The sequence below is a fragment of the Gossypium raimondii genome, chromosome 4, assembly GCF_025698545.1.
Source record: "Gossypium raimondii isolate GPD5lz chromosome 4, ASM2569854v1, whole genome shotgun sequence".
In the NCBI taxonomy this organism is placed as follows: domain Eukaryota; kingdom Viridiplantae; phylum Streptophyta; class Magnoliopsida; order Malvales; family Malvaceae; genus Gossypium; species Gossypium raimondii.
The window spans coordinates 3,055,578-3,079,111 of NC_068568.1; the positions used below are offsets into that span (position 1 = coordinate 3,055,578).

General features: G+C 32.1%; 5 protein-coding genes and 1 pseudogene across 5 annotated transcripts; 2 read left to right on the forward strand and 4 right to left on the reverse strand.

The window, feature by feature from the left end:
* Positions 1 to 4,235: 4,235 nt before the first annotated feature.
* On the forward strand, positions 4,236 to 5,951 carry LOC105780498 (caffeoyl-CoA O-methyltransferase). The gene is made up of 4 exons (XM_012604874.2): positions 4,236 to 4,445; positions 4,559 to 4,783; positions 5,271 to 5,402; positions 5,496 to 5,951. The coding sequence occupies exons 1-4, from the start codon at positions 4,350 to 4,352 to the stop codon at positions 5,787 to 5,789; spliced, it is 747 nt and encodes a 248-aa protein (XP_012460328.1). The 5' UTR covers positions 4,236 to 4,349; the 3' UTR covers positions 5,790 to 5,951.
* Positions 5,952 to 6,944: 993 nt separating this feature from the next.
* Positions 6,945 to 7,824, reverse strand: LOC128040626 (40S ribosomal protein S16-like; annotated as a pseudogene).
* A 1,574-nt stretch (positions 7,825 to 9,398) lies between these two features.
* On the reverse strand, positions 9,399 to 10,117 carry LOC105780581 (40S ribosomal protein S16). Its single transcript, XM_012604983.2, has one exon. The coding sequence runs from the start codon at positions 10,037 to 10,039 to the stop codon at positions 9,599 to 9,601; it is 441 nt and encodes a 146-aa protein (XP_012460437.1). The 5' UTR covers positions 10,040 to 10,117; the 3' UTR covers positions 9,399 to 9,598.
* Positions 10,118 to 11,317: 1,200 nt separating this feature from the next.
* On the forward strand, positions 11,318 to 13,000 carry LOC105780878 (scopoletin glucosyltransferase). The gene has a single exon (XM_012605408.2). The coding sequence runs from the start codon at positions 11,340 to 11,342 to the stop codon at positions 12,867 to 12,869; it is 1,530 nt and encodes a 509-aa protein (XP_012460862.1). The 5' UTR covers positions 11,318 to 11,339; the 3' UTR covers positions 12,870 to 13,000.
* A 3,246-nt stretch (positions 13,001 to 16,246) lies between these two features.
* LOC105781026 (hypothetical protein) lies at positions 16,247 to 17,985 on the reverse strand. The gene has a single exon (XM_012605595.2). The coding sequence runs from the start codon at positions 17,841 to 17,843 to the stop codon at positions 16,494 to 16,496; it is 1,350 nt and encodes a 449-aa protein (XP_012461049.1). The 5' UTR covers positions 17,844 to 17,985; the 3' UTR covers positions 16,247 to 16,493.
* Positions 17,986 to 20,614: 2,629 nt separating this feature from the next.
* Positions 20,615 to 22,988, reverse strand: LOC105779840 (pentatricopeptide repeat-containing protein At4g26680, mitochondrial). Its single transcript, XM_012603790.2, has one exon. The coding sequence runs from the start codon at positions 22,765 to 22,767 to the stop codon at positions 21,157 to 21,159; it is 1,611 nt and encodes a 536-aa protein (XP_012459244.1). The 5' UTR covers positions 22,768 to 22,988; the 3' UTR covers positions 20,615 to 21,156.
* Positions 22,989 to 23,534: the final 546 nt, after the last annotated feature.

A 23,534-nucleotide genomic window follows, 5' to 3' on the forward strand; every position in this document is an offset into this window, starting at 1 on the left:
TTTTATGATATAAATTGCTGATATTCATTTTCTAATTTGAAATATAAAATAATAAATTTTTTATAAATTTCATGAAATTTCATGATTTTAATTAATTTCTAGTATTTTTATATTTTTTATGTTTTTTTTATAATTCCTTAATGTATCTAGGTAAATAGGTGTTCAGATTCAAGTGAACATGTGCAACCATTTGTTTATATTCATTGTGTACTTATATTTTTTTAATTTTGTGCTGATATGACACTTCCACATCAGAATCGATACTGACATGACTTCTATTAAATGATCAACGTCAATCAAATGGCCTATTTTACTTGTTTTATTAGTTTAGGGGCTCGATTGGGTGCATAAAATTCGGAGGGGCTAAATTGATTTTTTTTTTTAAGTTCAAGAGCTTATAATACCATTAAGCTCAGTTAATATTGTTAACTATTTCAATCAAAATGTTGACGTTAATTTTGTTAAGAACACTATTTCAAGAGAAAAAATTATTTTATCATAACAAGTTCGAATGAGTGATTTTAAGAAAAATATAATTAGTATTTTCAACATTATTTTTATTATTATGCAACTATCAAGAGAATATATTATTTTTAATCTCAAAATATCACACTAAATAATTTAATAAAATAAATTTAACAACGGTAACAACTAAACCTCAATTTTAAATCTAAAAAGTAAAAGAAATATATTCTTGAAAATAAAAGTAGGGACTAAATTCCAAACACAAAAAGTGTATAAGGACTTAGAGCATATTTTAACTTTTAAATTTTACTCTATAATTTAATCCAAATAAATAATTAATCTAATGTGAAGCATGGACTAGATACTAATTTATATAATTTCATGATTAAAAGATCTAATTATTATAATTTTCATATTTTTCTTTTACAAAAATTAATAAATTTTTTTATTTTGAAATTAAAGTAATAAAGAAAACTAGACACCCAATCGAGTCAGATTTGAAATTAAACTTAAAAAATAATCAAAATATTGAAACGAATCTCGACACCAGTGAGAGTCAAGGTCTAATGTCAAACTTATCAGTTGAAGTTTTTTTCTTTGCCCCCTCCTCAATCCTAAAAAGACTCAATAGTTAAAATTTTATACTAAACTCGACACCCATAAATATCAATATATTTCAGAAAAAAACATTTCGAGAAATAACTTTTTAAGATATTTAGTTGGATAAATAATAAAATTTTTTTGACCATTTGCAATTAAAAAACCCTTAAAACTAACAACTTTGAATTGTAATTAAAATCTCTAATTAGTACAAACTTTTTATTGTATAGGTTTTTGCCAAAAACTTAAGGATAAAATTGAATTATAATTTTTAAAGGATCAATTTGTAATTTTATCAATATATTAACTTACAATTTCATAATTTTTGAAGCGACCAAATTACAATTTCACTTTTTTGGGGTTGAGAGCAAAGGCCCTACCCGCTCATGGGTCCTCGTACGTCAAACAAATGAATAAAATAACTATTTTTATAATGCTCGAAGAAAAGAATGATTAATTTTAGGTGAACTTAATCAAATGACGTGGCATTAATTTAAAATATGACATGGAATTTTTAATTATCTGGGCATGCTCACCCGACCCATTGCGGCTTAAAAAACATAAACCATTGTATTAAACTGGTTTTTTTTACCTCAATAATATAAAATAAATAAATATCAGAATAGGATAAGGTGATTAATATTCACGAAACTAGGCAAAGATAACAGAAAATAACTGATGCCGCCTAACCAATTGGCGGCACCACTTTCCTCTTTAAAAAAAATATTTTTTTGAATACAGCCTGACCAATTGGCGACACCTGTATTTAAAATTTAAAATACGACTTTTTTAAACAATATACGTATAAAAACAAAAAAAACATATTTTTTATTGTATCGCCAATGTGTGAAGTGACACCCTATTATTTTTAATAAAATATTTTTTATGCTGAAAAGAAATACTAATATATTAAAATTTATCGGGTATCAGAACCCGAATTGGATATGTGTGAAAAGGAAATAGAAAAGATTGGACAGGTGTGAAAAGGAAGGACTAATATAATAAATTATTAATGTACACTTTTTTTTTGGTGAAAATTAATGCACAATTTTTAAATAAATATAAAACTTTATCCTCATCAAAACACAGTTGCCGTGGATCTATTGCTTTATTTACACGTTTTTATGATTGACCATAAATTAGTTTGACTGTCAACATAATTTTCGTTGACAATCGTATCAACGGTTATTATTCACCGTATAATGATGGAAACAAACTACGGAAGTAGCTACTTTTTTTTTAATATTTCAGTTTTTTTTCAGCTTAAAAAAATATCTTATTAAAAGCAATAGGGTGTAGCCTAACACATCAACAGCATTAATATTTTTTTTCATTTTTATGCTTATATTATTAAAAAAAATCGTATTTTGGGTTTTAAATACAGGTGTCGCCTATTGGTAAGGTTGCACCCAAAAGAAATAATTTTTTAAAGAGGAAAACGGTGCAGTCGATTGGTCAGGCGACACCAATTTTTTGCTGTTATCCTTGCCTAGTTTCGTGGATATTGATTTTATTATCCTATTTTGGTATTTATTTTATATTATTGATGTAAAAAACCCGCATTAAACTAGTGAATGAAATTCAAGTTTTTAGAGCTATGGTAGGTCGGGTGAATATATCACATCACTTAAAAATATTATATTATATGTTAAATTAACGCCATAAAATTAGTAGTTATTTTTTTTCAATTATTACAAAATATCATTTTGCTCAATTTTTCAACATACACTTATTCTAAAAATATAAGGACTAAAATGTGCTTTACACAATAGTACAAGGACTATCACAATATTTTACCCAACTTTTCCTTATCCTACACCAAAATAGATTTTTTTTCCCCAATGATTACCCCATTCACCAACCTCTAAGTTTACCAACTTCCATATTTATATATTTATTTATTTATTTATTTCCATTTGCCTAACTTATAAAAGAAACTAATGACAAGTTTGGTGGATCCCATCACCACCATCCTAGCCCCCAATTATATTCACCAAATTCTAGGTATGGGGTTTTATTTAATTTATAATCTCGATATTGTTAATAAATGCGGGGGTTTAGGGTCTTTGAGTATTCACGTTTAAGTTTTATAATGTTATTATATTTGAAGCGATCAAATTACAATTTTACCTTTTTGGGTTGAGAGTAAAGCCCCTACCTATTTGTAGGTCCTTGTATGTTGAACAAATGAATAAAATAACTATTTTTGTAATACCCAAAGAAAAGAATGATTAATTTTAAGAGGTGAACTTAATCAAATGACATTGAATTAGTCTAAAATGCTCACCCGACCCATTGCGGCTTTAAAAACATAAACCATTGCATTAAACTAGTGAATGAAATTCAAGTTTTTGAAGCTATGATGAGTCGGGTGAATATACCACATCACTTAAAAATATCATATTTATTATATATTAAGTTAACGCTATAAAATTAATAGTTTTTTTTGCAATTATTACAAAATGATCATTTTGCTCGGTTTTTTCAACATATAAGTTCTCTTTACTAATTCTAAAAATATAAAAGAAACTAATGACAAAGTTGGTGAATCCCATCACCACCACCATCCTAGGCCCCAATTATATTCACCTTATTTAATTTATAATTGAATAAAACTCTCGATATTATTGGTAAATGTTGAGATTTAGAGTTTTGAGTACTTACGTTTAAGTTTTATTATGTATAATTATCATATTTGAATTTTCAGTTTTAATCGAGGTAAAATATAAAATTTTAAGCAAGTGAATTAGTAGGAAATTAAAAAAAATTAACAATTTGTATGTAATTGTTCTTAAAAGTACTCATAATCACTTCTCAACTCATAAATAGGAGGACAATGTGCACCCATGTCCTCCTGCATTGGTAATAATATCTATACCAATCGAGCTAAGACTCAATCGGAAAATACGAAGATAAAATTCTGATAAATTAAAATAAATAGATTATTATTTTAAAATTTTTATAAAGTAACGGATAAAATGAAGTAATAAAAAAAAAAGGAAGAAAGAGGAAAGTGACACAATAAATAAAGGAATTTGACCTCATCACCAAGTCATCCATATTCATGCAATTTTAGGACTTCACCAACCCCCGACCGGGTTGGCGTGCGGTTCACCACAAAACTGTCGGTCCAACCGGTATATTCAACTTCCATATAAACCCCATTCCCCATTCCATCATCTTTCAACTCAAGTTCTCACCATTGAAAGACCAATTCAAAGTTCCACAAAAACAGGTGGAAATCAGAGCAAAAAATAAAATCCCAATTTTGCTGATCATTAGCAATGGCAACCAACACCACCCAAGAGCAACAATCTGAAGCTGGTAGGCACCAAGAAGTCGGCCATAAGAGCCTTTTGCAAAGCGATGCTCTTTACCAGGTATGAAAAATTGAAGCACATCTTTAATGAAACCTGTTTGAATTTGTTGAAAATTTTCGTTTTTAATCGATGTTTCGAAATGGTTTTTGATTTTACTGATGTTTTTTTTACAGTATATGTTGGAGACTAGTGTATATCCAAGGGAGCCTGAACCCATGAAAGAGCTCAGAGAGTTGACCGCTAAGCATCCATGGAACCTTATGACTACATCAGCTGATGAAGGTCAATTCTTGAACATGCTTCTTAAGCTGATCAATGCGAAGAATACCATGGAAATTGGGGTTTATACTGGTTATTCTTTGTTAGCCACCGCCCTCGCTTTACCCGATGACGGAAAGGTAAAATGATTAACGGTGTTTTATATATATTGTGGTTCACTCTTTGTATCGGTATAATTCAAATGTATTGAAGTGCATTATCCTTCTCCTTTTTAAGCGGTTGAAGAAAGACTATGAATAGTTCTAGTCATTATAGATTATTATCATGTATATTGTCGGTTGATTTTTAGTTCGATTTGCATCGGTGTTATTGTTAGTGTAGGAGTATATGAATTCAAGTGCATTATCCGGTTGAGGAGAGACTATGAGTAGTTTTAGGCATTTTATAAAAAAACAACAGATATGATAATAATTTATAATAAGATTATACAACCTAGAAATCTGTAAGATAAGTGTTGTCCGTAGTTATGTAACACTTTGATGAGAATTTTTGAAATTGATCGAGCGAGATTTTTATACATAATGATTGATTTAGAGAGATCTCCGATCACGATGAAAACATACAACAATATGTATCATTAAATGACTAAGGAAATTGAACTTGCAGATCTTGGCCATGGATATCAACAGAGAAAACTATGAGTTGGGATTGCCTGTAATCCAAAAAGCTGGCGTTGCACACAAAATTGAATTCAAAGAAGGCCCTGCCATGCCTGTTCTTGATAAATTGGTGGAAGATGTAAGCTTTTTTTTAAGCAACGCACTCCCCCTGTTTGTTTTTATTCCTCAATGAGAATTTTTTTGAGCATTGAAATCGAAAATTTTGGTGCAGGAAAAGAATCATGGGTCGTATGATTTCATCTTTGTGGATGCTGATAAAGACAACTACCTCAACTACCACAAGAGGTTGATAGAGTTGGTGAAGGTTGGTGGTTTGATTGGCTACGACAACACACTGTGGAACGGGTCGGTGGTGGCACCGCCCGATGCTCCGCTTAGGAAGTACGTTAGGTACTACAGAGACTTCGTTTTGGAACTCAACAAGGCTCTTGCTGTTGACCCCAGGATTGAGATTTGCATGCTCCCTGTTGGCGATGGAATCACCCTTTGCCGCCGTGTCAAATGAACCACCACCAATGCTACCGCCGCCACAGCCGCTACTACCACCCAAGATCGACAAACTTTCATATTTTTTTTGTGCAATTTCAAATATGGTGTAAATTTAATTTGGCATTTATAAACGCAATGCCTATCTACCATTATCAAATCATATTACATTCTAAACCAAGCAATGTCTTACCATTTAGATCAGAAGCTATTTTTAACAAAATAAGAATCATTTTCATAAATAGCACATTTAGGTGCACCTAATTGGTGTATAAGTAAAATTAAAGACTAATACATAATAATTAAAAATAAATATTGGGTCTAATTCTTTGATTAGTCCCTGTATTTTACTCGGTACCATATTAAAAGAAACCAATCAAATCAATCCAAATTTTAAACTTTTCGAATTATTTTAACTTCGGGCTATTTTTATTTTATGAATGAAGCAAGTCACCAATTGGGATTCAAGGTTATTTCGGTCTAATTCATTTTGAAATTGGATCATTTAATGTCCAAGTAATTTTGAATCTAGATCATTGACATTTTATGATAAAATTTATTAATTGAGTTAATTAAATTGAGTTAGAATCAACTATGTACCAACAAGCCATTTAATGCAATATATTATTATTGGTACCAATTCTACTAAACGTACATATCACAAACCATCATTAATTAAACCAAATTACTTACAAGTAACTAAAACCATTCTAAATTGTGTAAATTACACAATTGATCACCTAATTTCATAAATTTTGCATTGAAAATAAAAAAATTGCAAATTGGGCATGACGTTAACAACTATTTTCATTTTAGTCACTCACCTTTAATAAATTTTCATTTTGACCACTTGTTGTTAAAAGTAAAAGACCGACAATAATGAAAAATTATTGAAGTTGGGTGACTATAATAAGTGTACAATATCATTGAATTAATAGGGGGACCAAAATAAAAAAAAAACTTATTAAAGTTGTGTGACTAAAATAAAACCGATTGTTAACAGTAGTGTCTAATTAGCAAATTTATAATTTTTGGTCCCCAGAATGAAAATTTGGGTGACCATGTAACTTACCTTTCTAAATAATATTATACTGAATACCATGAATAAGCATCAAAGCATAAGTAAAACATGCAATAACAATATCTAGTTTTGTAAATGAATAGTCAAATTTGTTCAACCGTAACTCTTCTGGAACCTTGCCCTAGTGTCACAAGTCGCGGTTTAAAGCCCGTGATCAAGGCACACAAAATTTCCCAACGAAGGCAATGATCAAATGAGACTTATTTAATCCACTTGAACTGACCCGATTCATGAAAGATATGGAGAAGTTCATCCACTTGAAGTTTTGGTGGCCTAGTGAAACACTCCAATAAAACTAGAGTTACTATGGTGAATATTTGTAATCTTAAAGGATCTTGTAAAGTGTTTAAATCCCTTAGGATTCTCAACGTTGTAGTTAGGCTTAATCTCGACCGTTGATATAATTTAAATTGTACTGTTGGGTTTGGGTGAGCTCAACTATAAATAGAGGTCTTCCCCCCTCATTTGCAATCACTCAGATGTAACTTTTTAAAGTAATAGAAACACTTTGAGAGCATTTACTCAAATGCTTGGTGTGTTTAGTTTTTGCCTAAGCTTGCGCGATTTACAATACTAAAGTTTTAGCCCTATGACACTAACATCTCTTCCACTGAATTTTCTGGATTCACACCTCTTCAAACCAACCACCAACAAAGTCCTATTGCATCTGACCAATATATCCTTAATCTCCTTCTTGCTTTGCTCGTCAACATACTTCTGATAGAAAGCATAGATCTGTGAAGTGTGACCTCCACCTTTAATTTGAATCCTCATGTCAACGTCGACGAAACGATGACGATCGATGGGAGGATCAGTTTGATGGCCTTAAACGAAGGATCTCTAGTTTGACAAGCTTGATAGGACAACCATTGATTTTGATAAGACCACAGCCTCTCTAGCAGTAGGTTATGACTACCGTCGTTGTCTTGCGGTTGAAGCATTGTACGGGCTCAATTGGTGCTCTTTTCACCATTATTTTTAGGGTTTTGTGGAAAGAAAGAAGTTAGAGGCATTCAGAGTTGGTGCAAAAGTGAAAACCCTAATATTATATCTCCTTATTACTGGGTTAGGATTTTTTTAGGACAAAAACAATACATTTAATAGTCTAATGATGACAAGTCCAATTTTGGAGATTGTTTGGGTGAGTTTTGAAATCCAAATACTAGTACAAGTATAATAGACCCATGCTATTTTTTTATTTATTGTTTACTTCGACTCATTGAATTTCAAGGGTATAAGTATCTTGCAAGTCTTGTACTAAGAGTCGGATTGCATTTTGTCTATCTACTTAAAAAATGGGTAAATTAGTCCCTGTAAGTAATTTGGTCCTTTCTATTAAAAATTTCCTCCATTTGTACTATAAAAAATTGGCGTAGTTGACAAAATGACCAGACAATAACATGCGACGTGCCACTTTTACCTCATGTTAATTTACAAGGGTAAGTTTTTAACAGTAAAAATAGATGAAGCTTTTAATAGAATGATCAATTTGCTTTTTTTGAGTAGAAAAGCCAAAATGCAATTCAACGCTTAATACAAGAGCTTCTATGTTACTTTTACAAAATTCATGTTTTTGTTAATAAAATATGTTTCATTTGAAAAATATATGAAACTTATATCTCAATACTTTATGAACTATCAATATAATATAAAGATTTAAGAGATTATTTATAGCGATTTTTCAGTGGATTTACAATAATATTATTAAAATTGATATGATAAATCGATTGAATTAAAAATCAACATATAAGGAAAAAAGTAAATGTAGTTTTTTGAACAGATGAAAACCCAAAACAAATTTTTCTAACAAAAAGTGATTCGTTTTAAAAATATTTATTTTACGAATTTTTAATTAATTTTTAAAATGATTCAACCATTGAGTGAACCATCTAATCCAATTTTCATAATATTGATTATTAATACTATAATAATATTGTAACATGAAAGAAAAAGAAAATTAAACGCACTGCATTGAAAATAAACATTAATCTAAAGAGGCCCACACTATTTAACCCTTAAAAGTTATTTACATTTTTACTATATATTTGTAATATTTATATTTTATTAAATCATATACCCTTGATAAGTACAAATAACACTAAACCTAACTCAATCTTGATTGAGTATGAGCTTAGTTGAGTTCGAGTTAGAACTCGAATACGAAAACTGATTAATAAACTTAGGATAGGTTTGGTTGGACAGTGGAGTGCCGTTCAGTGCGTTTAGCTTACTTTTTGTCTCGCGCTATAGTAACGCTACAGTATTTAATCTCACCGCCACCGTTGTTTTTATACTAATTGCAGATAAACACGCTGCCCATCCAAACTCATCCTTAATTATACCCAAACTATTATAGATCCTTTCCTTATTTATTTTTGATCTAAATTCCAATGATTTTTAATTCAATTTATCTTCTTCCTAATGAAGAGGGAAAGAAGCTTAACTGAAGTTGCAAAGACTGTAGCTAGCACTATCCACAAAGTAAATCCCTAATTGCATTAGGGAATGATACTCATTTAAATCATCATCGTAGAATAGCCAATCAAATAAAGAAACCACAATAATCATTGGATAACACATTATAGATTCAATCACCGAGTCTAAATTAAGATTAATACAACACAAACATTCAAAATTCTGACAACAGGAACAGTTAATTAATCAAAACCAACATCATATCCATATCAAATCTTGAAAAAAAAAAGGTACAAAAACACAGATTTCTGAAAACAAACCGTGAAATTTCTTCAACGGTAACTCTTCTGGAACCTTGCCCTAGCACCTCTCCCACCGAACTTCTTCGGTTCGCACCTCCTCGGATCAGCCACCAGCAAAGTCCTATCGTACCTGACCAAAATATCCTTAATCTCCTTCTTGCTTTGCTCGTCAACGTACTTCTGGTAAAAAGCAACGAGGGCTTTGGCAATGCTTTGACGGATAGCGTAGATCTGAGATGTGTGACCTCCACCTTTGACTCGAATCCTCATGTCGACGCCGGCGAAACGTTGGCGACCGAGGAGAAGGATAGGCTCCACGGCCTTGAAACGGAGGATCTCCGGCTCAACTAACTCGATGGGACAACCGTTGATCTTGATCAGACCGCGGCCTCTCTTGCAATAGGTTACGGCTACCGCTGTCTTCTTCCGACCGAAACATTGTACGGACTCGATTGGAGCTCTTTCCGCCATTTTGTTCTCTCTAGGGTTTTTGCGGAAACGAGGCGTTTACTCTTTGCTGAAATCTGAAGACCTTTAGACAAGAAAATGTGCGGCGTTTAGTTATTAAATATTAATACTAGGGTTTGGTTTAGGGTTTTTTCTTTTAAAATAAAGCATGAAACGCTGCGTTTTGGGGATAAATTTTGGTTGAAGCCTATTTAAGGGCTGATTCATTTTAGGAGATTCAACTTGGGCCTGACAAAAAATTCTAGATATGCATGATAAAAGTATTATGAGGTCCGTATTAAAAGTTATATTATAGTTTTTTATTCAAAAAATAAATAAATTAATTCTTATGTGATAGGTAACAAAACAAAATGGTCCTTCTATTGAAAATTTATCTATTTCTACGACTATGGTAGTAGTAGTGAAACAAATATATAAAAATATAAATTATTTGGATAAACCTACAAATAAGAGAAGTATTAAAATTATATAATATTTTATTAGGATTCAATCATTTTCGAGTTTGGGTATTTCAACTTGGATGATTCACTTGAAGCTAAGATCATTTTGAGTTACTTTTATTCAAGTGATCTCGAGTTTTGGTTCTTTTTAGTTCAAACCAATTTGAATTCGAGTTGAAAGTGTTTGGGTTGTTAATGGCTATGATAATAGTAAAGCAAATATAAAAATATAAATTGTTTGGGTAGACCTTGGTTTAATTGGAATGGTAGAGTTAGTTGGAGCATTAGTTGGTGGAGTTGGCCGAGATGATGGGAGCATCTGTCTAAGACTAAAAAGTCATATTGCTCACGCTTACCATACCAATTATTGATGTGTGAGATCAACAAGAAGGAGACATAGTGAAAAACTCTCTACTACATATTTCTACGAAAATTTTATGATAATTTTACATTTTATTTAATTTAATTCTAGAACTAACAATTAAACTTTATAGTTTAATTTTTTCTTAATCTAAGCATTCAAAAACTTTACTTTTATGGTAGATTTGAATGTGAGATTAAGTATGGTACAGTATATTTATCTTATTTTTTATTTTATATTATAATATTATTATAATATCTAATCTTATTGTCACCATTATTTTTACGTTAACAACGTATAAACATATCTCTGATTCAAACTCATCCTTATATTGTCAGTTGTGGTACATGGTGGTGCACTTAACTTTTAAAACTGTACTTTTCCAACTTCAAGACGTAATGGCTTACGTTTCCCATAGACAAATCACAAGGATTGCCACTAACATCATTTTCAACGACATTGATCCTCGAGTTCTTCAACTTTGACCTGTCACCCCATTTTCATGGCTACCATTACCAACAACAAATCCACTTACAAAAAACTCAACACACCAGTCTTTTTACCATTTCACTCCCAAAAAATCTTCACCACCATGACTCAACAGCTTCATATCTTCTTCTTTCCGTTCATGGCTCACGGCCATACTATCCCTTTCATCGATTTAGCCATCCTCTTCGCCACCAAAGGCGTTAAATCGACCATCATCGCCACCCCATCTAACGCACCCCATATTAAAAAAGTAACCCACAAAGCCAATAAACTCGGGTACCAAATCGACACCCTTGTCATCAAATTCCCCGCCGTCGAAGCTGGATTGCCCGACGGATGTGATGATACAGACAAAGTTCCGTCACCGGACATGATGCCTAAGTTCTTCTTAGCTGTTGAAATGCTTAAACAACCTCTTTCTGATCTCCTTAAACAACACTGTCCTCATTGTCTCGTTGCCGACATGTTCTTTCCATGGACGACTGAAGTTGCTGCTATGTTCAAGATTCCGAGGATTGTTTTTCACGGAACCTGTGTTTTTTCCTTATCCGCCATGGAACATGTTCGGTTGTACCAGCCTCATAAAAGTAAAGAAACCTTTACGATACCGAACTTTCCCGGCGACGACATAAAGATGACGACCGCTGAATTACAAGATTACGTTAAACAAGAAACATGGCGGACGAAGTTGTTCAACGATAGTAAAGAAACTGAATCGGAATGCTTTGGGGTCATCGTTAATAGCTTTTACGAGCTTGAATCTGTTTACGCCGATCATTACACTGATTTTTTGGGACGACGGGCGTGGCATGTTGGTCCTATATCGTTATCAACTAAAGGGGTTATTAATAAAGCCGAAAGAGGGAAACAATATTCATCAATTGAAGAACACGAGTGTTTAAAATGGTTACAATCAAAGGATCGAAATTCAGTCGTTTATATATGCTTCGGCAGTACAACAAACTTCGTTGATTCCCAACTCATGGAAATAGCAAAAGGGCTTGAAGCTTCGGGTCAACAGTTTGTTTGGGTAGTGAGAAAAGAGAAGGAAAGTAATGATGAAAAAGGAAAAGAAAATTGGTTGCTTGAATTTGAGAAGAGGATGGAAGGGAAAGGATTGGTTATAAGAGGATGGGCACCCCAAGTTTTGATTCTTGAAAACGAAGCCATTGGTGGGTTTGTCACACATTGTGGGTGGAACTCCATTCTCGAATCGGTGACTGCCGGCGTGCCTGTTATTACTTGGCCGGTGGCTGCCGAGCAGTTTTATAATGAGAAGCTGTCGGTTGAGGTATTGAAGATTGGGGTTGGTGTTGGTGCTCGGAAATGGAAGAGACTTGTTGGGGATTTCGTGAAGAGTGAAGCGATAGAGAAGGCCGTGAAGGAGATAATGGTGGGGGAGAAAGCCATGGAAATGAGAAATAGAGCTAAGAGATTTGCAGATATGGCGAAGAAGGCTGTTGAAGATGGTGGTTCGTCGGAATCTCATTTGAATGCTTTGATCGGTGAACTAAGCTCTACCGCCGTGAAAACATGCAAATAATGGAGATTTTTTTTTAAGTTTTGCCAATTTATTTTTATAGTTTTTATATTGGAATAAATTATATTAGAATATTCTAAAAATATATATTTTTTAAGCATTAATAAAATAGTATAAAGATGTTTTAAGTTTTATTTGTTTTTTTTATTGTTTAATAAGTTTTGAGTTTTAGAAGTTTTTGTCACTCTTATAGCATGTTTTTAGTATTGCATATGATCGTTCTTTTGCAAGTGGTTTTAACGATGATTTTATTATTGTCCTCTCTAGTTTAACAAATACTTGATTATTTTATCAATTTTTGTTCGCAGCTTTGGACCATTTATAGCCGATTTTCTTATCATATTAAGTGCTTGCAATCACTCTAGTTATGTCGTACATGAGTTGTGACAAAATCAATTATCAATATGTCATAATGTTCTCATTGATGCTGAGGCTAAAACTTTTGTTATATTGATAGAGCTTATCATTCACCATCTACAACGAGTGTCATTATTATTTTTCTTAAATTATATTATTTCTATTTAAAATAATATATGCAACAAATTAATTCAAATTTTCTGTAAAAAGAAAAGTTTAAAACCTTATAAAATAAAGATTAAAAACCCTTTCAAAATAATTCGAAAGTCAAATCAGTCCTAATAGAAAATTGCAAACAACTGCATTTAAAAAGGATAAACTATAAAAACAGTCACTTTTATTTATCTTATTTTATATTTTAGTCACTTATATTTGAAATGTTACGTTTTAGTCACTTACATTATCGTTTTGTTATGAAGTGTTCCTACATTGCAGTCTAAATTAAATTTATTTAATTAAAAACCTATTTTCCTCTTAACAACTGGACATCCAAGTTGGCATTTAAAACTCATTTGGACTGTCACGTAGGACTGCCATTAGGGAGGTAACGGAATTTAACGGTAGAGTGGACACTTCGTAACAAAACGATAAAGTAAGTGACTAAAATGTAATATGAGGCAAACAAAAGTGACTATTTTTATAGTTTACCCTTTAAAAAACTCAACCCAAAAAAAGAATATATATTAATTAATTAATTAATTAATTAGATCAATCATAATGGGCCCTTTCTCCAGCTCATCTTTTGATGTCCGCTGATTCCATTGTTGTTGCAAGCAAAGGTCTAATTTGTCCTCAGGTCCCTATACATTTCGGCCATTGGAAATTTAGTCCTGTTACTTTTAGTTCCAAAAATTTAATACAATTAAGGTCCAGTTGATAACACTAGTAAATTATTTATGTTAAATGTGAATAAGTGCTATCAGTTTAGCTTTTAGTTTTTAAATCAGACATTTGAGTATTAAAATGCCATGGTTTCGAATTTAATGGAAGTTAAATACTAATGTTATCAATTAGATTTTAATTTTCAAATCATACGAGTAAATGAACTAAATTGTTATAATTAAAACAGATCATGACTAAATTTTAAAAGTTCAAATAATATAGGGACTGGAAGTAAAATTAAGAAGCAAAAGAACAAAGGTTGTTTTGCAATAATCCATTAACTTCATTGTACTTGCAATCAATTTTGTCTAAAATCAGTGGTCTTAGCCCCAAATATGTTTTTAATCCGAAATTATATATTAGTATAATGATAAAATTGTATTTTGACTTCTAAAAATTATTACTCATATCGGTCCTCAAAAATAATTTTCTGATTTTATCCTGTCGAGATTAAATATTTTTTTAAAAATTTAGGATTATAACTAATAATTATTTTAATTAAAAAAACTTTTAAGCCTAAGAAAACTCCAATTTACCAATAATTGCCATTAAACATAGGGGAAGAAAGTCCACTTGTTTGTTAACCTATTTACCAATATTTTGCTAATTATTGGTACTCTAGGGTTAGAGGTAGGCAAATATTTTACTACCATCATCCAATAGGAATTTCATGCAAGCTAATCTTTTTGGAAGTTTGCTTAGCTCATAATTTAATAAATTAATAAATAATTTTTTATTTAAATTTATTTAGAAATGATATGAATACTGATGAAGATTCTTAAAAGTTGCAAGTGTTAGAACCGTAAATAATATCTAATATAAAATTAGAATTATAAACTAGGATCTGCCATATCAAATCATCAAGACTAAATCAATAACAAAATTAGACGCGAAACTGTACCTGAATTCATCAAGTTCATAGAATCTACGGTTCTTGGGGTTTTGATATTCCATATTAGCACGGTGGCTCTCTCTTTTCTAAAGATGTGATATTAGAAAAGTTACCTTGTATATAATTTGGGGACCATAACCCTAATATATATAATTTTGGCACATTAGCCCTAATTTCTAATCAGCATCCCATCATCAATTAGAAATTAGTTACTAGAGTATCTACACATATTTGACTCTCATACTTTATTTAATAATTAAAGCCCAATAAACCATAACCAAATTAGATCACTTTTAATTTGGGCTAACCTATTATGATGGTAAATAATAACATATAATTACCCTAATTATATATGTGATGTCCATATTCGTTCTCAACTGAATTTATACCTGTAATATACATTTTAAGTGAGTATAATGGTAAACATGTAATATATCATATCTAATATTTATATTTTAATATGTTTAAAGGGCATATAAAGGGACATGCAATGGTTTTGGCCCCTAAAATTGCCAATAATTGCCATTAAACAAAGGGGAAGAAAGTCCACTTGTTTTGCTAAACTATTTACCTAGGGGTAGACAAATATTATACAACCTTCATCTAAGAGGAATTTTATGCCAGCTAATCTTTTTTGAAGTTTGCTTAGCTAATAGTTTAAATTTTTTATTTAAATTTAATTATCAATTATACGAATACCAATGCATTCTTGAAAGTTGCGAGTTCAAATGGATTTAAACATATAATGTACTTTTCAAGTGAATGTAATTAATCAAAAGTTTTGGATTTAAATGTAAATTAAGAAATATATCAAAATCCGTGTACAAATATTTTCTTTTGAGTTTTTGGATCGACGGTGACAAAATTGTTTGAGTCAAAAAAAGATTAAAATTTAATTTTGGTTACTTTATTATGCTCAAATTTAGAATTTAGTTATTTTACTTTCATTTGATGTAATTTGATTCTTTTTACTATTAAACTAATATTAGTTAGTACAAAAAACGAATACCGTTAATTACTTATAAGAGGTAACGGGTAGGGTTATTTAAAAGATGAACTTATTATTGATGTCAATCGAAGATTTGAATATAAATTTGTTGTCAATCTGCTCGTGGTTTGGTTGACTAATGACAGTATTCAAGTAAAGAAATTTACTCTCATCCCAACTTTTAAATAAGAGCATAAAAGCGCTTTAGCATGCTCGAGCATACGAACTCCTATACTAGCAACAATGTCAATGTCAACTGAATTAGAATTTAATCGACTTTTATTCACATTTTTATTATCATTATTGTAAGATGTTTGTTATAATAATTATATTAAATCCCAATTAAAAGATGAAATAAGTTTGATTTATTCACGAAAATAAAATTCAATACATTGAAATTCTGCATCAAATGTATGAAGCAGAAAGAATTATGCATAAAAAAAAAAAAAACCAATGATACACATGCACGATCATGAAGGTCAAATCCATGATCATCTTAAAAAGTCACTCACAGCCGATGATGAGGTGTAAGAGTACTATAAGTTCTAGCCGAGGGCGCCGCCGCCGGCGACTTTCCTTCTTCGGAATATTTATAATAATCATAACCATGTTTCACACAAGGAACCCAATAAAACGTTTCCATCCTCGGACAATCCTTCTTCTTCAAGAAAAACTCCACACACTCCTTCTCCGATCGTTGATTAGGGAGGCCGTAGATACAGTTCTTCTTCACGTCGAGTTTCTTTTTCTCTATCAAACCCCGGCAAGCCGGTCCGACGTGGGTGAAATAATTGTTCGACAAAGATAATTTGTTTAACATAGGAAGCTTACATACCGTCTCCGGCACTTCACCGTAAAATTGATTGTTAGTCAAACTGAGAATCTGCATCTTTTTCAAGCACCCAAAAGAGTACGGTATCGGACCAGTAAGCTTGTTAGAACTGGCGTCGAACACCGTCGATTGAGTCAAGTTTCCGATCTCGTACGGTAAACACCCAGTGAGTTGATTATTAAGGAAAAGCACTTCGAGAAGGTTTCGAGCTTTGCCGATACTCGCCGGGATTGATCCTGTGAAGTTGTTATTAGCAAATGTGAGGTAAACGGCCGTCGTGTCGCCGAGATTAGTGGGTAACATTTGTGGGGCGAAGTTATTATTGTTGATGAAGAACACATCGAGGGTTAAATCGAACGCTTGTTGCGGAACAGTACCTTTTAATGAATTATACCTTAAATCAAGGAAGGTCAAATTCATAGTACTGAGAGTTTTCATCGGAAACCCACCGGCGATCTTGTTGTTACTAAGATCAAGTTCATATAAATACTTGATTTTCGATGCTTTAAACGGGACGGTGCCGGTGAAGTTATTTGAATTAGCATGGAATATAGCTAAATCATCTAACTCATCAAAGAACCCATCAAGAGGAAGTGTACCATCACAACCGGCGAATTTAGCTCCGTTGAAATCAACGCCGGCGACGGCTTTTTCTTTCACGTCGGGACGTATGTCACAATAAATGCCTCTGTATTTACAAACATCAGTTCCACACCATGTTTTCAAGTACTTCTCGCTATTAGCATCGACCTTGATTTTCTCCTTGAACCTTTGGATCACGTCGTAGGCTTTGGCTAACCTTGCGTTCTCGAAGCAGCCATTTTCGTTCTGGAAATGCTTGCATGGCGGTGAAGACGGTGGGAATTCGTCGGAAGGAGATGGAGCTTCGCCTCCTCCGCCGCCGATGATTATTTCTAATGCTTCCCTTTTTGTCCCCGTCAATGGATCATCGTTGCTCGCCGCTAAACATGAATGGAAAACAATGGTGAAGAGCAAAGCTGAAGTGGAAAATGAAAGGGTACCCATTTTTTCTTGCTCCCTCTGAAATTATTTTCTCGGCAGATTCCTTGGAGAAAATGCCGGAAAACCCAAACCCGATTTATAAGAACCAGAGTAGACCATTATTGAGGAAAGTCAAGCTTCACCAGCATCGACTAAAATAATCTGTGTATGTATCTGTATAGTGTTTGTTTGTATATATATTATATATCGTTCATGGTTGTCTTGGGTAAGGGTCTGTTGCTCCATCTTTGTCCGTGAAAGAGACATTCTTATTACCTACTCATTGTTCTTACTTCTTAAGATTCCTTTTCATATTTCCATCTAGATAATGGCAAAGATTTACGAATAATTTCAAGGATTAAAATGTAATTTTAATCATATATAATTTTAATTTAATAATTATAAGAGGGTAAAATTGTAATTGTTTATTTTAAATTCTCGACTCGAACAAGATTAATTTTATTCAATGATGAGGTGTAATGTTATTTCTTGAGGATGCATGAAACTCGTATACTTATGGTGCATAAAATTTTTAAAATATTCTTCATGATTATTTTAATAAAATGTGATTGATATGATGAGTTAACCTCGCACCATTTTAATAAAAAGAATTTTTGTTTTTGTTTTAAAACCAATCATGTATGTTGATAGATTCTTAATTTAGTTGGCATCAGCATTATTGTTAATATAATGAGATGTGGGTTCGAGCGATTGTAGTACATTTATCCTCTTATTTAAATATTAGAGAAGGATTATGGGTAATTTTAAGTATTGTATAGAAAAAAACCATCATTTACGATTTTTAATTATATATATATATGTATGTATTTTTGTTCTTTAACCTATAAAATAGGTAAAAGTATCATAGAGTTCTTTGTATTAAAAGTCGCATTGCATTTTGCTTCTTCTACTAAAAAATGGGCATATTAGTCTTCGTACATTAGATCAAAGAGTAAATTGGTCATTCTGTTAAAAATTTCATCCATTTCTACTCTTAAAAGTTGGTTCTATATACAATATGAGGTACACGTGTAACTTGTTTGGTTATTCTTTTAATCATGCCATTTTTTATAGTAGAAATGAATAAAGTTTTTAGTAGAAATGGAAAAAATTACCGTTTGATCTAACGTCTGTGAATTAATTTATCTATTTTTGAATGAATGAGCAAAATGCAATTTAATTTTTAATCTGGTCTTCCGTATTGATATATAGGGTAATCTACTTCTATATAAGATAATTATTTTAATATTTTTTGGACTTTGGTATTAAATGTTCATATTTATTACAATTGATTATAAATTATTGATTTTGGGTAGAAAATATTACATTTATTAAAATTTTTTAACAATTTTATTATAGATTCTGATCATATATGCTTTTTTTTTATACAATATCCTTTCCCAACCTGTAAATACGAGGATAATACGTTTTGGCACACTCAAACTTATACCTTCTTACATTGACAACAATACATATACCATTCGAGCCAAGGCTCATTCGCGAGGTCTCGAAGGAGAAAAAAGAAAAAGCAAAATGGAGTGGTTGCAGCCGGACACATCAAATTAAGAACTAAGGACGATGAGGTCAGTCCCCACCGTTGATTTTTTTGTGGCTGCTTCAAAACTGTTGGAGGTTGAAGGTTTTGACATTTGAGATTATATATATATATATATATATATATATATATAAATAAATAAATATTTTAAAAAATGATATATCATAATCTCTCATTGTCAAAGTTTATCCAATCATTAAATATGTCTATGAGATTGTGCGGAATAAATATTGTTAAATTCATCGTAATTCTATAGTTGAAATACTTTGTCCCTGCTAATTTTTCATTGTTGACTCTTCCCTATCCTATAAATAGGAGGATAATGGGTTTCAATGTACTCAAACTCACATCCTCCTATATTGACAATTAATTGAGTTAAAGACTCAATCGACTTCATAATAATTAAAATAAAAAACAATAAAGACCGGCCGGTTTGAGGTCAACATGCAGAACAAGTAAACAACTTTAAATCTCGAATTTTGACAACATGCAGAACAACATCCTGTATTGATTTGTCGAGAGTCGCTCCCTTGTTAGATCGATGATGTAGTGATCCTTGGGGTGAAGTTTGACAAGGTCTATTGACTTACCTTAACGTTATCCTTTGAAGAGGTATGATTTGACGAAGTATATCTAATAATATGTACGTGTATATGATTTATTTATTTTTTATATTTTCTTTTTTATAAAAATACAAAAATAAAATAGGGTTAGACGAAAGTCAATGATTTAAAAGTTAGTGAGACTTTGGTAAGTAAATCTTATAATGTCAAGTGGGGTCTTATAAAATAGAATTAAATTACAAATGCTAATATAAAATCTATTCAATTTCACATCTTAAATATATTAAGATAACTCTAATTTAGTTTTGTAAAGGTCTAATAACTCATTTGGACCCTCCAACTTAATATAAATAGTCATTTTAACCTTTTATTTAATCCTTAAATTCGTATTGTTTGTCAAATCACTCTAAAATAGATGGAAAAATTAACGATCGTTAACTTTGCTAACGTGGCATCCACATGTATACCAAGTTAACAATTAATTAATAATTTTTAATTTTCAAAACCAATTTTTTGAAATTATTAAAATTTAAATTTTTAATTAACTGATGGTGTGGCATGCACATGACAGTTTACATGTATGTCATGCCAGCAAAATTAACAATGCGTTAACTTTTTCCATTCAATTTTAGGTGATTTCACAAACAACGTAAATGTAAGGGCTAAAAGACATGAAATGACTAAAATGACTTTTTCGTAAAACTAAAAGATCAACTTTTTACAAATTGTAAAGAAAATACAAAGTATTCCAATAATACAAATCCACAAGGATGAGTTTAAAATGCTACCAAGTCAAAAAGGATGTATATATATACATATATATAAAGGTGATTAACAACTAAAATATAAAAAAAAGAAGTGGTCCTCAATAATAGAATCCTAATGTTTATAGGCCAAACAAAGGAATTTACATTACAGAAGGAGAAACAAAAAGAGTGTCAATGCAATAACCAGCCCATAAATTGTTAAAAAGCATATTTGTAGACCATCTGCCTCATTCCAAAATGTATAATATTTAATAAAATTAAACAGGCGATGGTTTGTTTCAGAGATCAACAATAGGCACCTTCCTATTGCTTTGGTACAGACAATAGGAATCTTTACTTCAACTAAACAAAGTTGTCTTAGGGCATACCCTCAAATAAAAATGCAATCCACAGTGTCAACTTGACAGCATCAGAGTATTGGAGTTGGAATATACAAAATGCCACAAGTTATATCAAGATGTCTTGTCCTCATTTTCTGGTTGAGAACTGATAATTTTGGATTTATCAAAACCTTTTGGCATCAGATGTCTATCTTCCAGTTTTTTGCATAGGATAATTGCCAATTGATTTTTAGCAAATCGGCTGAGTCCCTTGTGCAGCTCAAACAAAGTACCAGAGTCGGGAACCACTGATCTATCAATCATATCATTTAGTACCTGCACTGCTCCATCAAAATCTTCATTCTTGCACAAGGTAGAAATCAACATACTATAAGTGCTTTCAATTGGATGAAAACCACTCCTGATCATGGTCTTATAAAGCTGGAATGCACGGTCAGAGTTCTTCCTGACACACTGCCCACTAATAAGAGCAGAAAATGTTGAAGCATTTGGAGCCAAGTTGTCCTTGTCAAGTTCTTTAACCAGATAGGCAGCTTTCTTTGTCTTACCCTCCTTGCATAATCCCAGTATCAATGCATTGTATGTCAGTATATCAGCCTTAACTCCATTCTTCAACATGTCCTCATAAAGCCTGTTGCTCATCTCACTCTTACCTACTTGACTGTACCCGTTTATCAAAGTATTGTAAGTTACAATAGTTGGAGCCAGATTAAGGGCTTTCATCTCATTGAAAACCTTATTTGCTTCATGTAATTTCCCTTCCTTACAAAAACCATTAATAAGGGTGTTAAAAGTAACCACATTTGGATGCACTCCACCTTTCCCCATTGAGCTTTTAAGCTTCATGGCTAAGCTCATTAGACCCTTGTTACAACACCCTGCAATCAATGTGTTGTAAGATACTACAGTAGGAGTAAAACCCATAATCTCCATTTCTCTTAACACTTGCATAGCCTTGTCAAGTTTTCCTGACTTGCAAAACGCATGAATTACTATATTGAAAGTGTATACATTGGGAGAAAGCCTGCAACGCTGCATTTCTCTGTAGAACCCCAAAGCAATATCCACCCTATGTAAATCAAGCAATGAGCTCAAATATGCATTACACGACTTAATAGTTGGAAAAAACCCATAATCCTTCATCCGAGAAAAAGCATCCGTAGCGTTCCTAAACTTCTTGGCATGTGCATATGTCTTAAACAGTAAATCAAACACACGAGGAGAGGAATCGCATATTCGGTAAGAATACAGCATCACATCAAACATCTTAGCTGGCAATTCCAATGAACCAGACACAAGAAGACTCCTCAAAACCGATTCAGCGGATTTGAATTTCTGGTTTTTGGTGAGAATGTGGAGAATCACTGAATGAGTTTCAAGGGAATGTGAAGTGGGGTTTCGAGTTTTAACCCAATTGAAGAACTCAAGAGAAAGAACATGGTCCTTTTGAATCTTTAACAAAACATGCTTAACTCTAAATGGGGTAAAGTGGGTGGATAAAGCATTAAGCTTATTCCAATCAGAGTGAATGAGGTGACTATGGACAACATTCACAAAATCAAGGTCTTGACCTCTGGGTTCAGGGATTGTTCTGAAGGGAATTGGAATCGGATTCCACTTCTTTCTGCTTGAATTCACATCAATTAAGGGTTTTAAAGAAGTAGGTTTTACTTCAACAGAATCGAACAAAGTTGAGAAGTGACGACTCAGGAAATTATTCATGAAATGAAGCAGATAAAAAGAAACTTGCAATCTTACGGTTCAAAAGAAACCAGCAATAAAGGGGAAGTTTTCGTTATCACCTGAAATCACCATTTGAACGCAGCTACTGAGGCAGTGAAGGTTTCTCTGCTTTCTAATACCCCAGACTTTCAGAGTTCAGCAACAGTTTTTTTGAGGAAAAGATGGGCTAAAGGAGTAAATGCTACCTAAACCATGGAGGATATAGTATAGATCCACCCCAGCTTGGGGAGGGAACAAAGCCAAACCCATCAACCATTGAGAAATTGGCTACCCATGAATGGGGATACCCTCGGCAGCCCAAGACCGGTGGAACAAAAAGCTGCAGTCGGAGCATATTTTTGTAAATATGAACCATATGAACAATATTTCAAGTTCAATTGAGGCCCATTCAGCCCACAGTTTTCTTTTGTGCGATTCAGTAACCGATTTCATAGTTATGTAGTTCCAAAATATATTTTATTTATTTTATTTTTAATCAAGAATTTCGTATATAGTTAGAATCGAATTGAAGATATAACGTCATCATTTGTTAGAACCGGAATATCTGCAAGATCGGGATCACTATTTGTTTCGATTAAACAAATTGTTGGAATTCCCAAAGTGATACATTCTCAAATAGTCGAATATTCTTCTTGTTGATCAATGATGATTACAATATTAGGTAATCTCGTCATATATTTAATCCCACCCATATATGTTTGCAAGCAAGATAATTGGAATAAATGTTTTTGTTTTCATTTTATTTT